This window comes from Alexandromys fortis, unplaced genomic scaffold (assembly GCF_014885135.2).
Source record: "Alexandromys fortis isolate MF-2015 unplaced genomic scaffold, M_Fortis_MF-2015_v1.1 scaffold_2_1_26212458, whole genome shotgun sequence".
Classification (NCBI taxonomy): domain Eukaryota; kingdom Metazoa; phylum Chordata; class Mammalia; order Rodentia; family Cricetidae; genus Alexandromys; species Alexandromys fortis.
This window is the reverse complement of record NW_026067930.1, coordinates 4199428-4213660: the sequence shown is the minus strand read 5'-3', so window position 1 is coordinate 4213660 and position 14233 is coordinate 4199428. Positions and strand designations below refer to the sequence as shown.

The 14233-nt window shown below is 50.4% G+C and overlaps 1 protein-coding gene across 1 annotated transcript in view; it reads right to left on the bottom strand.

The window, feature by feature from the left end:
* The window catches only part of Kcnk9 (potassium two pore domain channel subfamily K member 9), a 37468-nt gene extending 25359 nt beyond the window's left edge, over window positions 1–12109 (bottom strand). The window contains exon 1 of the mRNA XM_050144867.1: window positions 9980–12109. Within this exon, the coding sequence (XP_050000824.1) occupies window positions 9980–10922 (943 nt within the window). The 5' untranslated portion in view covers window positions 10923–12109. The remainder of the gene's footprint in view (window positions 1–9979) is intronic.
* Between the last annotated feature and the right edge of the window lie 2124 nt (window positions 12110–14233).

Here is a 14233-nt window from a genome sequence, read left to right as displayed (position 1 = left end):
TCCTCATTGACAGAAAGGCAACCCACTGACTGGGAGAAAATCTTCATCAACCCCGCAACTGACAAAGGTCTGATCTCCAAAATATATAAAGAACTCAAGAAACTAGACTGTAAAAGGCTAATCAACCCAATTATAAAATGGGGCACTGAGCTGAACAGAGATCTCTCACCAGAAGAAGTTCAAATGGCCAAAAGACACCTAAGGTCATACTCAACTTCCTTAACAATCAGGGAAATGCAAATCAAGACAACTTTAAGATACCATCTTACACCTGTCAGAATGGCGAAAATCAAAAACACCAATGCTAGCCTGTGCTGGAGAGGTTGTGGAGAAAGGGGTACCCTCATCCATTGCTGGTGGGAATGCAAACTTGTGCAACCACTCTGGAAAGCAGTGTGGCGGTTTCCAAGCAGACTTTTAACAGCAATAATCAGTATAAAGCAAGGAACACACTGAGGAACCCGGGGAACTAAGTGACTGGGTGTGTCAGTGATAGGACGAGTGTGGTAGTGTGGGCATGGAGGTGAGCTGGACAGAGCACTTGTGCCAGCCAGACATACAAGTCAACAACATGATGACAGTCTGAGGACTGTGTGCTAGACTTGGTGTATGCAAGGCTCACTAAGCCAGTAATCACTATTTTCCAACCCTTGAGAAAGAAAATAGACATGAGTTTGAATGACTAGAATTGTATAGAACTTGACATACAACAGGGAAATAAATGTCCTTTTCAAATAGCTATGGGACTCAGCAAAAGGTAGATCCCTTAGCAACAAACCAAAACCCAAAAAAATTTAAAATAGAGAAACTGAATGTTTTGAAATGGGCTTTATAGACCCTGATACCCAGTACATGTCAGCTGTCTTAAATGTTTAGAATGCAATAAAAAAAAAATCTAACTGTCCCAAACACCTCGCCAGCCATTTTTGTAATTATTCTCCACATTTTATAGATGGCAAAGGGCAAAGCACAGAGAGGTCAGATCACATACCCAAGGTTGCTCAAGAAATGACAGTCAATGATAATCAGCTCCAAAGTTCATGATTCTAATCTCTCTGCCAACAAGCTTTCATGTTCATGCAAGCTGTATGGCTTTAAAACTCATGCACTTAACTCTTGAATTACAAAAAAATACTCAAATTGTTTATAGATAATTAATGATGACAAGAAGCTCATTTAAAAACCATTTGAAGATAATTGATTACAAGAAAAGACCCCCCCAAAAAAAAAAGAAAAAAATAAAGGCTCACTTGCAAATTCTTTACAAGTGGCCATAGGATGGAGCCAAAGCGGCAAACAGAGGACAATACATAGCCTTTAGTATTTTAAGGGAAAGGAAAAAGCCTACTGACTACCAGCACATGAAGCTGGGGGAGGAGCTAAATAAAGTAAAACAAGTGTTCATATGTAGAAAAGCAAATGTCAAGGTAACCTACTATAATAAATCAAATGTCAGCTAATGCTTCATATTTTCAAACAATGTAAGAACCAAATAAAACACATATGTCAGTCAGAGCCTGTGAGCTAAGATAGCCAAGCTGAGAGATGTGATCCTTCCCCGGCTTCCTAGTCTAGAAAGCTAGCAACTGTTCTCTTAATTCGCTGTTTCTTGGGTTCTCTGCTAAAAGCAGCTATGCACAATTGCTGGACGAGTCTAGCAGCACACATGAACAGTACCAAGAGGGTGAATGTGAGGAGGTGAGATTGCTTTTGTATATTCTGTCAGCCTTCTCTACATCACTTACCACTTCTCCTTCCCAGTGATGATAGCCGTTTTGTTTACATGCTAGCGTCTACTTCTTTTGTGTTTAGGTTCCCCCGGCCTGAATGTCATCCCCAACAAACACCACACTAACCTTCTCAGCAGCTAGAATTCCTCATCACCCAGGTGCTGTCAGAAAGAAAAAAGAAAAGCTTACCTCCAGGGCCTCCCAGTATAGATGCCTCCTTAAACCAGCCTCCAAGCTCCATTGCCCCTTTATGCTAGGACCCCAGGCTCTGCTTAGCCTTCCCCATCCTGCATCAGCAGCCATCATACCCACTCAGAATCCACTACAAGTGAGTGACCCAAACACCACCTCAATTCGTGAGGGAGATTGCCTGGGCGCATCATGGGCTGGCTGAATGCAGAAGTGAACGGTGGACAGACTGACAGAATGGTGATGGACGAAGGAACACATGGAGGTCTACTGATGCAGAAGCGACGATCAGATGAGTGACGGGTATCTGAAAGCATGATACGATGACAAGGGAGGGAAGGAATTTCACAGGAGAACTTAGTGACCTGGTAGTGGAAGAGGAAATGGATGATGGGTGTAGACCTGAATACAAGGGAGAATCAGGGAATGCATGGCAGGCATTTGAGGAACCTAAGGATACAAAGGCAGACAGGGAAATGAATGAAGGTTGCAAGAAGACTTGTGACCCAATGGTGGGTGCACGTGAGGGATGAGAAACAACAGTAGACGGTGGATGATGATAGAAAGGACAGGATTGTGGGGGAAAGAGAAGAACGCCAGACAGGAGAATTAGCGATAGGTTCGTGGAGGAAGACAGGAGAATGAACACATTCACAAGCACAATGGCAGATGTGGAAATGAAGGAGATGGGGACGGTGACTGACAGAATGTCAGGTGCTGGAGATGATGGCAGGGGACAGTGTGCTGAATGATGCCCTGGCAGAGTGAACTGACAACCCAGGGATACGTTGGCAGAGAGGAAATGGGTAATGAGCACGCAGAAAACGGAGTGATGCAAGGTAAAGGATGAGGGAACAGCAGTTACGGGAAGACTTGGCAGTGGGACTAGATGCTGAGCATGCAGGCGATGCTGACATGCAATGCCAAGGGAGCAGAATGAGCCACAGATTTAAGGACTGGGTGAAACAAGGCATCAGGGTGAGAGAATGATGGGTGTGTAAAGAACTGAGTGACACGGTGGTGCAGAGGGAAAGGACCAACAGGTGTGTGGAGGGAGGAATGGCAGGTACATTGGAGATGCAATACTGCGCAGGATAATAAATAACAGGAGCAGGAGTGTCATGATACATGGGAAATGACTGACTGGTGCCATGGTGTATAAGATAGTTAATGAGAGGTGCGTGGAGGACTCAGTGATGGCATGGTGTGCGGGGGAATTAATGACTGGCGCATTCAGAAAGGAATGATATCATGCTACAGGGGAATGGATGATACCTACAGTGAGAACTGAGTGATGTAATGGCTTTGGTGAATTGAGTGACAGCGCATGGAGCGCCGGGTGATGGCGTGGTACATAGGGGATGAATGACAGGTAGGGCTATGATGTAACGGTTCTTAGAGGAATGAGAGGCGAGTACATGGAGACCTGAGCAATGAAGGACTGCATGACGAACTGGTGCACAAAGGGTAAATGGCAGCTGCAAGGTGAACTGAGCTATGCATGCTGTGTAAAGGAGTGAGCGGCATGTACATTGAGGAGTGAGCAACATTGTGGCGCACCTGGGAACAGACAACAGGTACCTGTGGGATTAAATGACGTACTGACGCTTAGAAGAATGAGTAGCAGGTGCACTGGGGACCGAATGATACAACAGCAGCAGCAGGATGACAGGACTGTGTGGATGACTAAAAGAAGCTATGATGGGTAGCGATAACTGGCAGGCAGCTGGACAACCGAGGAACACAGGTGGCTAGAGGAAATACTAGATGGTCCAGGTGTGACAAAATGAGTAACAGGTGCTTGGAAGCTTAGCAGTGCTGTGGTGGCTCCAAAACAGGTGACATGGTTAGGAAGGACACGACGGTGCAGTTGTGTGTGGAGAAGGGCAGACAGGTGGAAAGATGAACTACCTGGACGCTGGCAAATGGAAGATGATTGACTACTACTGGAAGGATGGGCAATGCAATAGCCAGAGTTAAAACGACTGACAGGAGGGCAAGAACTGAACAGTTTTTGTCAGCTGAGGGAATGGATGGTGACTTTAGACAGGGGGTGGGTGGTACAGTATAAGACGGTGGAGTGAAGGGGGAGTCCACGGGGGTTGGAGGGATTTTGTGACCCATGGAAAATGAATGACAAGGGCATGGGAGGCTGTGGATCCAGAAGTGGATGGAAAAAAATAAAGAGAAGGGAGTTGGCGAACTGAGAGTTACAAAGGCGGGTAGAGCTTGAGTGACAGGTATCTGAAGATCAAGGACACAGTACATGATGGGGGGGGGGGTTGGCCAGCGTATGGGTGACTGATAGAATGGTGGCAAGGAAGTGGGTGACAGGTGTGGAGATCTGAGTTTCAGTGAGAGACCGGGGATGGAAGCTGCCTGGATGAGAGAGTGATGACGTCAGAGGGGAACCGTAGGACATCAAGGGAAACGAAGGGCCAGGGATGTGGAAAACTCAGTTATACAAAGACGGGCTAGAGGCGAGTGATAGGGCATGAAGAACAGAATGATGCTTGGATGCCAAGGGGGGGAGGGCTATGTGAAACCAATAGGCAAGGAGAAAGTGGCTGAGATAATGGTAGGGAGGAAGGTGAGCGAACAGTGGATGGAGATAAAGAAGGTGGCTGGCAGGTGCATGGAGCACTAAGGGACGTAACAGCGAATGGGGAAACGGATGGCATGGGGGTGGAGGACCACATGATACTCTAATGGGAGAGGGATGAAAGCTAGTTCTGTGGAGGATCACATGACACGTGGCAATTTAGAAAAGTGGGTAATAGGCATCCAGTAACTTTGTGACAGCTACAGTGTCAGGTGCAAGCGTGAACGACAGAGGAAGGGAGGCCCGAGTGACAGAACGGTAGACGGGTGACAGAACTGTATGTGTGTAGAAAACTGGATGGGGCGCTGGTTGACGGGAGAGGGGGAGTGGCAGGCGTGCAGCAGGCTGAACCACGTGAAGACGGCAATTGATGACAGGTTATGTAGAACAAAGTGACACCCGTGTCAGACGGGGGACTTTCATGGAAGAATGGGTGATACGAGAGCAGGTGTGACAGTGAGAGGTGCCCGTGCAGTGGTGAATGAAGCAGTGGCTGATGGGAAATGAAGGGCAGGCACATGCAGAACTGAGCAGCACTGTGGCGGGCCAGGGAATGAATGACCGGTTTGGGTAGAAACTCACGATGGCATGTTAGGTAGAGGGAGTGAGTGGCATGGTATCGGATGCTGAATGAAAAGCACCAGGACCACAGTGTGCATCTCATCTCTTCCTCTTTTCAGAGTACTAAGTGTCTATGGAGAAGTGTCTGGATTGCTCCTCCAAACCAACACCCCTGCTGCCCTGCTTTCCCCATGGCACCTGTTGGCAGGAAACTTGTTAAAGAGCCCTGAGTTGAATGAGGAGAGACCAGGGCCAGGACTAGGGAGGACCTGGAAAGGCCTCTGCATATAAAGCTACCAACCTGCATATAAAGATCCCAGAATCGTCTTGCCCCCAGGGCTTCCCATCAACTGGATCTGGCTGGGCAGGCTCCCCAAGTGAAAGGCAGGGCACACAGGCCCACCATGAGCTGCATAACTCCCAGCTAGAACCTGCAGCAAGGAGAACCAGTTTGCAAAAGATTTTCCATGCACTCTACCTTGGTGTGCATTGCCTTGTCAAGCACACCTAATTCCTAATTTGTCAAGCAGGACAGTGTTCCCACAAGTTCATGGGTGAAATGAGAGGGGGGAGAGGAAGAGAGAGTGTGTGGGTGTGTAAGTGCCATGATTTCTCAGGCATCAGCCTGTCTGACCCATTGGTCCTGCCTCAGCTTTTCAGACCTTTGTGAGTTGCCTGCTCCATGGGATGCACTGTACTGGACACTGCAAGTCAGGAAACAAAGGTAGTGTGGACCCGAGGTAGAATAAGCAGAATCCACAAAGCTGAGACTGACTGGAGGAGAGAAGGGCAAAGGTGGGGCTTGGAGGACTCCGGGAGGAAGGTGGTTTCTGTGTTGGGTAAGGATGCTCGGGCTGGCGGATGGCATAGGACAGGTAAAGGCTCTCACTGAGTTTACTTATACCTGTACTTCACACTGGACTACAACCAACTATCTGAATTTCTAGCACCTTCTGCCAAGGCCAGTCCTTATCTTGTCATCTAGACTGTCCCCAGAGTATTGAAGGCAGGGCAGGTACTTGACAAGACTGTGGATCACGAACCACACCCAGAACCCATGATAAACCCATGATGAATGCTGTCCATTTTGGGAAAAGTTAGTTTGATGATCTGCTTTTACCTCATTAAGGAAGGAGTTCCATGTCTGTCTAGAGCAGGGCAGGACCCCTAAGGATTCTCTCAGTGGGCCCCACCACCACCTGAAGACCCCAGTCCTAAACCAGTCACCTCCATTCCTATAGCAGTAACCTCAGCTTCAGATGGGCCCAGAAAGTCAGGAAGTGTGAACTTCTCCCCCATCCCCCAAAACTGTAGCTAGAGGAGAGAAACCACAAGCCAACTCTTCTTCCCCCATGGCAAACCAATCTTTAAGTTGTCCTCCATGGTTCTGCAAAGGGCATCTGGTGGCTTCCTTTCTAATGGTCCTGAAGGTAGCCAACCTAGACTACAGATGTTAGATTTGAAAAACAAAGTGTGATGAAAATCCCATCTCTGGTACATGATTGTGCAAAGAGGCTGACTGTGGGACAGTTTTAGCTTGAACCTCCCACTGTGGAAGGTGATAAGTTCATACCAGTGATATATTATACAAGCTCCAAGACCTCAGCCCCAAGCAGAGATAATTCTAATAAAACTTCTATGCCAATGCAGACCCCGCCCCTCAGTACCACCTACTTCTCCCACTTGCATAACAGGTCTTGGAAGGGGATGTTTCAATTGTACAGCTAATTGGGTCAGTGATCTACAGGCAAGGGAGTCTTGCCCAAGTTGAAAACCAAACAGTAAAGCCCCTTTAAGGAGAGCTACAAGTGACAGCCACCTGACAGCCACAGGAAAGAATGGGCACCAGAACTGGACCTGGTTACGAGGGCAGTTGGTATTCACAGGACTCCCCAGAGAGCTAGGGCCAGAGTCTGTAGAACAGCCTCCAAGGACTTTCAGGAAAGCATAGTCACAGATTCAAAATGAAGAAGTAACTGTATATGTTTTGAAATCCATTTTACAGAGTAAGCTAATAACTGCATCTAAGAAGCCACATTCATTAGACAGCTCCAGGACTCCTGGATGCAAAGTGCACACACACACACACACACACACACACACACACACACTCACCCAAACTTAGGTGAAAAAGGAATAGCTATGAAAACGAAGCTCACTTTTGCTGGTATCATTGCCCAATAGAAGACACATTCCTTTGAGGGCATGGCTTGGGGCTGGCTCTTATCCTGGGCCTAAAAGCACTTTCATTTGTATTTGTAGTTAAAAAAGGAAAGAAAACAAAAGTGTAAAGGTGCTTTGTTTCCTACAGATGTGGGTGCTTTTGTGGAACATCTCTCAAGCAGACAGCAAGGGGCTCAGTCAGTCAAAAGCAAAACTACTAAGCACTACAATGAGCAGGGCAGGGATAGGGAACCTACATTCCCACAGCTAAGAAAAGGCCACTAGCCAATGGTTAATAAATACAAGTTCTACAGGTGGGGAAACTGAGGCTGGAGGTCCGAAAATGGTATCACTGTAGTCTTCCTGTCTGGCAGGCTCCAGATTCCACTCAAGCACAGCTGCCTTAACTGTGTTTGTGTGTGTATGCATATACATGTGTATGTGTGTGCATATAGGCAGGTGTGTATGAGTGCAAGCAAGTAAGTATGTATCCATGTGGATGTGTGTGCAATTGAATGTGTATGTCTGGATGTGTATCTGCCTGCAAACCTGTGTATGCATGTATACACGTGTGCATGCATATGTATACATGTATGTAAGAGTATTGTGTTCACATGTGTCTCTGCATATAAGTATATTGTACATGTATATAAATATGCATGAGTGTGGATATATGCATGTGCATTATGTAAGTATATGCATATATGCATATGAACATGCATGAGAGTGTGGATTTATGTAGATACCTGCATGTGTGTGCACACGAGAGCATATTCATGTGTGTGTGTGTGTGTGTTTGCAATCTTTTCCCCAAGTCAGTAGAAAATCCAATAAAGGAAATGAGAAAAATCATCTTAGCTCTTTCTCAAGTGGCCCAGATCCTGTACTAATGAGAGCCCCTATCCGAGGGGCTAAGACAACAGTTGCTTTTAGCTCCTCTTCCCTTGACACTATTTCCTTGGAAGTTTCAAATCTTAGAAGCTTATGTCCAGAACTGCCAACAATATCGATAAAGGCAACATCATACCTCAGCGAGAACCTCCTCAACCTCAATTATTATTATTTTTTTAAGGAACGCTGCAACATAACTGTATTTGTCTTTAACCCCAGCCCCTCACTGTGCCACACACATCTTGGGACTGGTTAAGTTTTCTGTGCTGTTTTACTCCAGGGAACCGGCCTGAAAAACAACCCCCCTCCAGTTCAGAGCTAGATGACAAATGGCACTTTTAGACGCCTATGAGATGTCTCCCCTCTGTCCGTGTCACAAGCATAGTCTTGCCTTCCAGCAAATACACCTGCCACCAGAACCAATGACTTGCACATCTGTACATCACCCCCACAGTTCAAAGACAGAAGTGACGCAGTCACCTGCTGGTCTCTTCCCTAACCTGTGGGGGGAGGGCGCTTAGGAGCCAGCAGGGGCAAAACCTGTCCTATAGACAACTGAAGGGTGACTTTCTTCCCCCAAACATAAAAACTGGCACTGATTTAGCACATATTTTTTTAAAGGCAACTCTTAAAAGTCCTTTCAAACAAGAACGAAAGACAGGTTGTCCTGGGCTGGTGTTTCCTGTTGCATTAAGCACCCTGAAATCTTGTGTCCTTTCCCCGCACCCCCCTCCAGCAATGCAGGGCTTTTCAGGAAAAGAAAAATATCATAGGGAAATTAGCGGGTGGTCCAGGAAAGGAAGATGGCTCTCATCAGGGGCAAGAGACCACCTCTGAGACAACATTCTGGCTCTCACAGGTCCAAGGAGATGGCCCTAGGCATTCTGCCATGACAGGGCAGTTGGCCAGCCAGAGACACTATTTTGCCTCCTGCCAGAAGAGTATCTACCACATCCCCTGGGGTGACGTATGGCACGCAGATTCCCACAGGTCTCCATGTGCAAGTCTAGAGGTGTTCCACGACCCCAACCTCAGTTGGGGTACAGTCATTGGGACCCACCAGAGACTACTCTGTGGACAGTGGCCTGAGTCTGAGAATCTATAGGCAACCCCATCTGTACCAGACAGACTCTTTCCCACAGTGAGTTAAACACCCCCAGTTTTCAAGCAACATCCAGGCTCCTTTGGTCCTCACTCTTAGTCCACAGTACAAGCAAGCACTGCCTATTCAACCCATCAGGACCACATCACAGGTCACCTGCTACCAACCCCATCCCAACCAACGAAGAGAAAACTCTTCTCCTGGGACCTAACATATTCTACAACTCAAAGGAAGGATAATGGGTGCTGAAATCTTGGCTCCCAAATGGCCCCTATCTGAGGAATAGATACCTCACCCATCCCCCATACCCATCACCATCACCCATAGACCCATAAACAGCCCTCTGTCACCCAGCCAGCTTTGTCCCACATTCCCCAAGAGGTAGTAAGTGTAAGGCTTAGAACCCACTCAGGGAAGCACAGCCCTCACAGGTGGGTGGGTGTCGGCTGTGAGATTATTCTTAGCGCTCCACTCAAAAAAAAAAAAAAAAAAAGCGGCACCTCCACCCTCAAGACAACAGCATTCTGTCTCTGGAAGTTCACAAGCTTGGCCCACCAGAGCAGTATGGAGCACCAGACAGAATCCCCTGGAAGAATTGAGATCATTCCCTGAGGGTGAGACACAGAAACATGGGGCTGTCTTGAACCTGGGAACCTCCTACCCAGCCTAGCTAGCACAGTGCACACTATTTCCCCGAGACTCCTCCCTCTGGAGCCCGGTAGTTCTATAACCCTTCTTTACCTATAGTTGTGATGACGGTGATGGCAAAGTAGAAGGAACCCGCGAATTTCCACTGGACACCAGCACGGTGGGGTTCAGACTGCAGAATCACCAGCTCCAGCTGCTGGTAGTCATCGGAGCTGATGTTGTACTTGCCTCTGATGCGGACCTCTTCGGCCTTAAGTTTCTCCTCCTCGCGCATCTCATGGTCCGACTCGAGGGCGTCGAACACAGCAGCACCCACCAGCAGGTAGGTGAAGGTACAGGCGATCAGGGACAGGGTACGCACGTTCTGCCGCTTCATGGCTGCGAAAAAGGAGCCGCCAAAAGGAAAATGAGCCAAACCAGGGCGCGCTTCCCAATGCAGCGCCGCGCGGACGAAGCCTCCTCTACGATGGAGTCTAAGTTGTAAGCGGTGGTAACAGCAGATGCCGCAGCTGATGCTGGAAATGATAGAATCATCTTGGGGGTCCTCACTGTTCCGAACTTCAACACCTTCAAGCTGAGGAGCGTTCCCGCGTGCCTGGGGCTCCTCGGTCTCGATGGTCACAGTGGACTCCCTGTATTTTGCAGGTTCCGCGGGCACAGCGGACGCCCCGGGCTCAGCAGATGCCCCGGGTTCGGCAGGCTCGGCGGACTCTGTGGGAGCAGCAAGTTCCGCGGGCGCAGTGGGTTCCACGTGCCCAACCGGCTCTGCGGGTGTAGCGGGTTCTGCGGGCACAACCGATTCTGCAGGCGTAGTGGGTTCCGCCGGCACAATGGACTCTGCGGGCGTAGCGGGCTCACCCAGTGCAGCCGATTCCACGAATTCAACGGGGTCCGCGGGCGTGGTGACCACCACTGGGATAGGCAAGAGGGTAGGCATGCTCATGGCATCACTAGGGTGCGGAGGCCAGCGATCCTGGACGCGGGACACCCTACGCCAGGCCTGGGTCAAGCGACTTGCCCCAGTGCGGATGGTCATGCGTATGGATGGCCCATGCTCATTTCGCGCGGGCTGCGTGGTCCTCGGCACCTGGCCTCTCGAGCCCGCGGACCGGGCTGGGGCAGGATCAGGATCAGGAGTCGGTACAGAAGGCGACCCGGGGAGAGGTTCGGCATCTCTCTGGATGCGTTCCGCGGTTAGCGGGGCCCAGCTAATCGCCTCCAGGATGGCGGTTGCCCGGAGGAGACCAACTTCTCCCTCTAGCTTTCCTCACCCCTTTGGGTGAGGAAACAAAAGTTTGCTAAGTGAAGATGTCTCTAGAATCCCCTGCAAGCAGGGAGAGCGTCTATCTAGCAGGTGCAATGGGCAAGGCAGCCCAATGTCCCAAAGTCCTAATGTCCTGTGCCCACCTGGGAGTGCGGGGCATGCGGGCCCGTGGCGCGTCAGCCGGTCTGCGAAGTTTGTTTCACTCAGCCTCCTAAGCTCAGGAACAGGGCGAAGCCCAAGACAGAAGCTACAACGGAGCTACCTGAGGGCGATGAGGGAACTGCGCGGCGATGGTCGGCCAGCTAGCTCCTTCCCGGGTGGCGGGCGAGGTGGTGGCAGCGGGAGTGGTCCCACTGGCCTGGAGGAACTGAAGAGTAGGAATAGCGGCAGGCAAAGGCTCATCAGCCGCTGAGGATCCCGAGACTCTGGCGTCCAGGAGTCAGGAGAGGCAGCCTCCGCTCTGGTCTGCCTGAGGCGCTGTGCGTGCGCGCCGGAGGGAGCCCGAGTGTATGTATTCGCGAGTGTGCGTGCGCGCGTGTTTGCGTTTGACTGCCCCGCTCCGGCGGGAGGGACGGGGTTGGGGGGGCCGGCTACTCCGAGGACCGGCTTCCCTCCCTCCTCTCTTCTCCTCTCTTTTCCTTCTCTTCCTTCCTCCCTCCTGCAGCCTCCGGGGCAAGCCACCTCCCGCCTGGTCCCCAGCCAGCTGGTGAGGCGGCGCTGGCAGCCCCTGCAGCAGACCTAGGGCTGAGCAGGGTGCTCGCTATGGAACCCAGGAGAGGTGGCTAGAGGAGGAGGGAGAGGGGTAAAACTGGGTGCTGCCACAGGGTGCGGGTGTCGGAGCCCAGACGCTAGTCAGTTTCGGCTGGGATGTGGGTGGATAAACACGAATGCCTGGGTTCCTTCTATCCTGCTCCCCTAAGAGCGCACACAGCCTTGGAAAAGTGGAGAGTTTAAGAAACCTGCAGCTGAGGATGAAAAACGAATTCGGCCAGTGGAGGCAGATTAGAGCCTTAAGGAAGAAACCTGGAGTGTGGGGAATAGAAGGGGGAGGGGCTATGAGCACTTGGGAGTGCAGCAACAGTGGCCTCGCCGTCCCCTCCCCCCTTAACACACACACACACACACACACACACACACACACAGACTTCCAGCTGCAGCAGCCACCTGGCACAGCAGCACCCTACTGGCTGGGGCACTGCCTCCTAGAGTGTTGGGGTTTTAACAGCCTCAGTCCCCACGGTGGGATGCCAGATGGGTCTCCAGTGGTCCCGCACCTGCCGACCCCAGCTACTTACCCCTAGAGCTCTGGCGAATAGCGCAGACCGCCGCTCTTAGAGGCACACACACCTCAAGAAAGGAAGGACAGGAAGAATTCGCATTCCCTCTCTCCCCCAGTAAGCTCCCTGTTTCTTCTCTAATTTTTTCTTGTTTCCATGGCAGAGGAGAAGAGCTCAGAGAGCGTCCCTCCAGCAAACCGCGGCGAAGTTCACCCTCCTAAGTTCAGGCTTGGGGATGGGACAGGAAGATCTTGCCAAAGAGCACCTAGTCTTTTACAGCGAATAAGCCCGTATCTCTCTGTTTAGGCCTTCGGGATCTCCCACCCACCCACCTCTCTTCAGGTCGCTCAGAGGTTTTCCTGCACACAAAACACCCCTAGATGTAAAACCAAGGTCTTGAGACCCCCGGATTTGCTTTCCTTGGCTGGGCTATCTTCTCCGTCTCTAGACAAGGAAGAGATGCAGATGGGAGGGGTCTGGTGACCACCACCACCACCCGCCCAGGCAATAGCTAAGAGGCCAGAGCTAGAAACTGACCACAGGGATAAAAGCAGCCTGTGAATCAGGCCCAGCTGTGAGTTCGAAGAAACCCCGTGTTCTTCAGCCTCACGGATCATAGTCTGCCTCTGTCTACCCATACTCAGCCCGGTGGGTTTGAAGCTTCCTTATAGGCTTTAGGTAAAAAGCTTTTCACCCGAATTCAAAGGCTTGTGGGTGCACCACAGGGCAGGGGCGTCGGCGCTGTGCACTATGCCTGGACAGTCATGTCTCCATGGGGTCTTCAGGTACGCGAATGGGAAGCCCCACCGGAGCAGGTGCACTCCCCCAAATCCATTTTAGAATCCAAGCCCTCACCCCCCTCCCACACCACCACCACCGTGCTTGGCAAGTGAGTCTGGCTGCGGGGTGAGTCACCACAAGCGAGTGACAAGGATTCCCAGCAACTGGTAATTAATTGAGCCGTGGCTCAGCCCACGACGGAACCCCAATCAGGCCTCCCGCAGCTCTGGCAGCAGTGACACCCAAGAGGTCCCAAAAGGTTTGTGTGTCTCAGTGCCACCAGGGGGCACTGGACTCCGATCCACAGATATGCCCACTTTTGAGTCAACTAGACTGCAGTGAAGTCCAAGCTGTCCCCAAAGGCGAGTGGGAGGGGGCGGGAAGGGGGATGGACTGCGCTCCAAGGACAGGATTCCAGGCTTTGGGCAGAGATACTTGTATTCTATTTACGAAGCTCCAGTTACATGCAGTCCTTCGGAAAAATGGAAAGGAACTTCGGCTTGAAATTATCCCCCAAACCCCTTGCTCCATAGGTGAAGGAAAGGGCCTCCTGTCCAAGACATTACTCCATCTGGAACCGACTGTCTCCAGGCTTCTCTCCAACTTTCCCGCCAGGACCCCAGTGGTTTTTCAGACCCAAGTTCCCCATCCACGCGCCACAACCCAGTCCTTGAATGTCTTTTGATTGCCTATGGAACTGGAGATCCTAGGAGCAGAGCCTGGGTCCTAACTATTTTGCCTTCATCCCTATTTATAGTGATAATTTGATTGCATTTTAATAAATCAAACTTGCCTGAAGGTCAGAAGCAAAGCAGTAAGGTACTAGAGAGACCTTTTACCTATATCAATTCTCAGAGTGAAGGGGCAATCCTCAGGCTGCCTAGACTACACTTTCTTCACCACAGCTCCGACGTCAACAAGCTGTCTCCTCCTCCTAACGTACTCCTCTCTGCCCAGGCTTATCACTCCTTTATTTAAAGCTGAAGATGTGATTGTAGAACTAAACCACTAGGGGCCAGGGGGTGG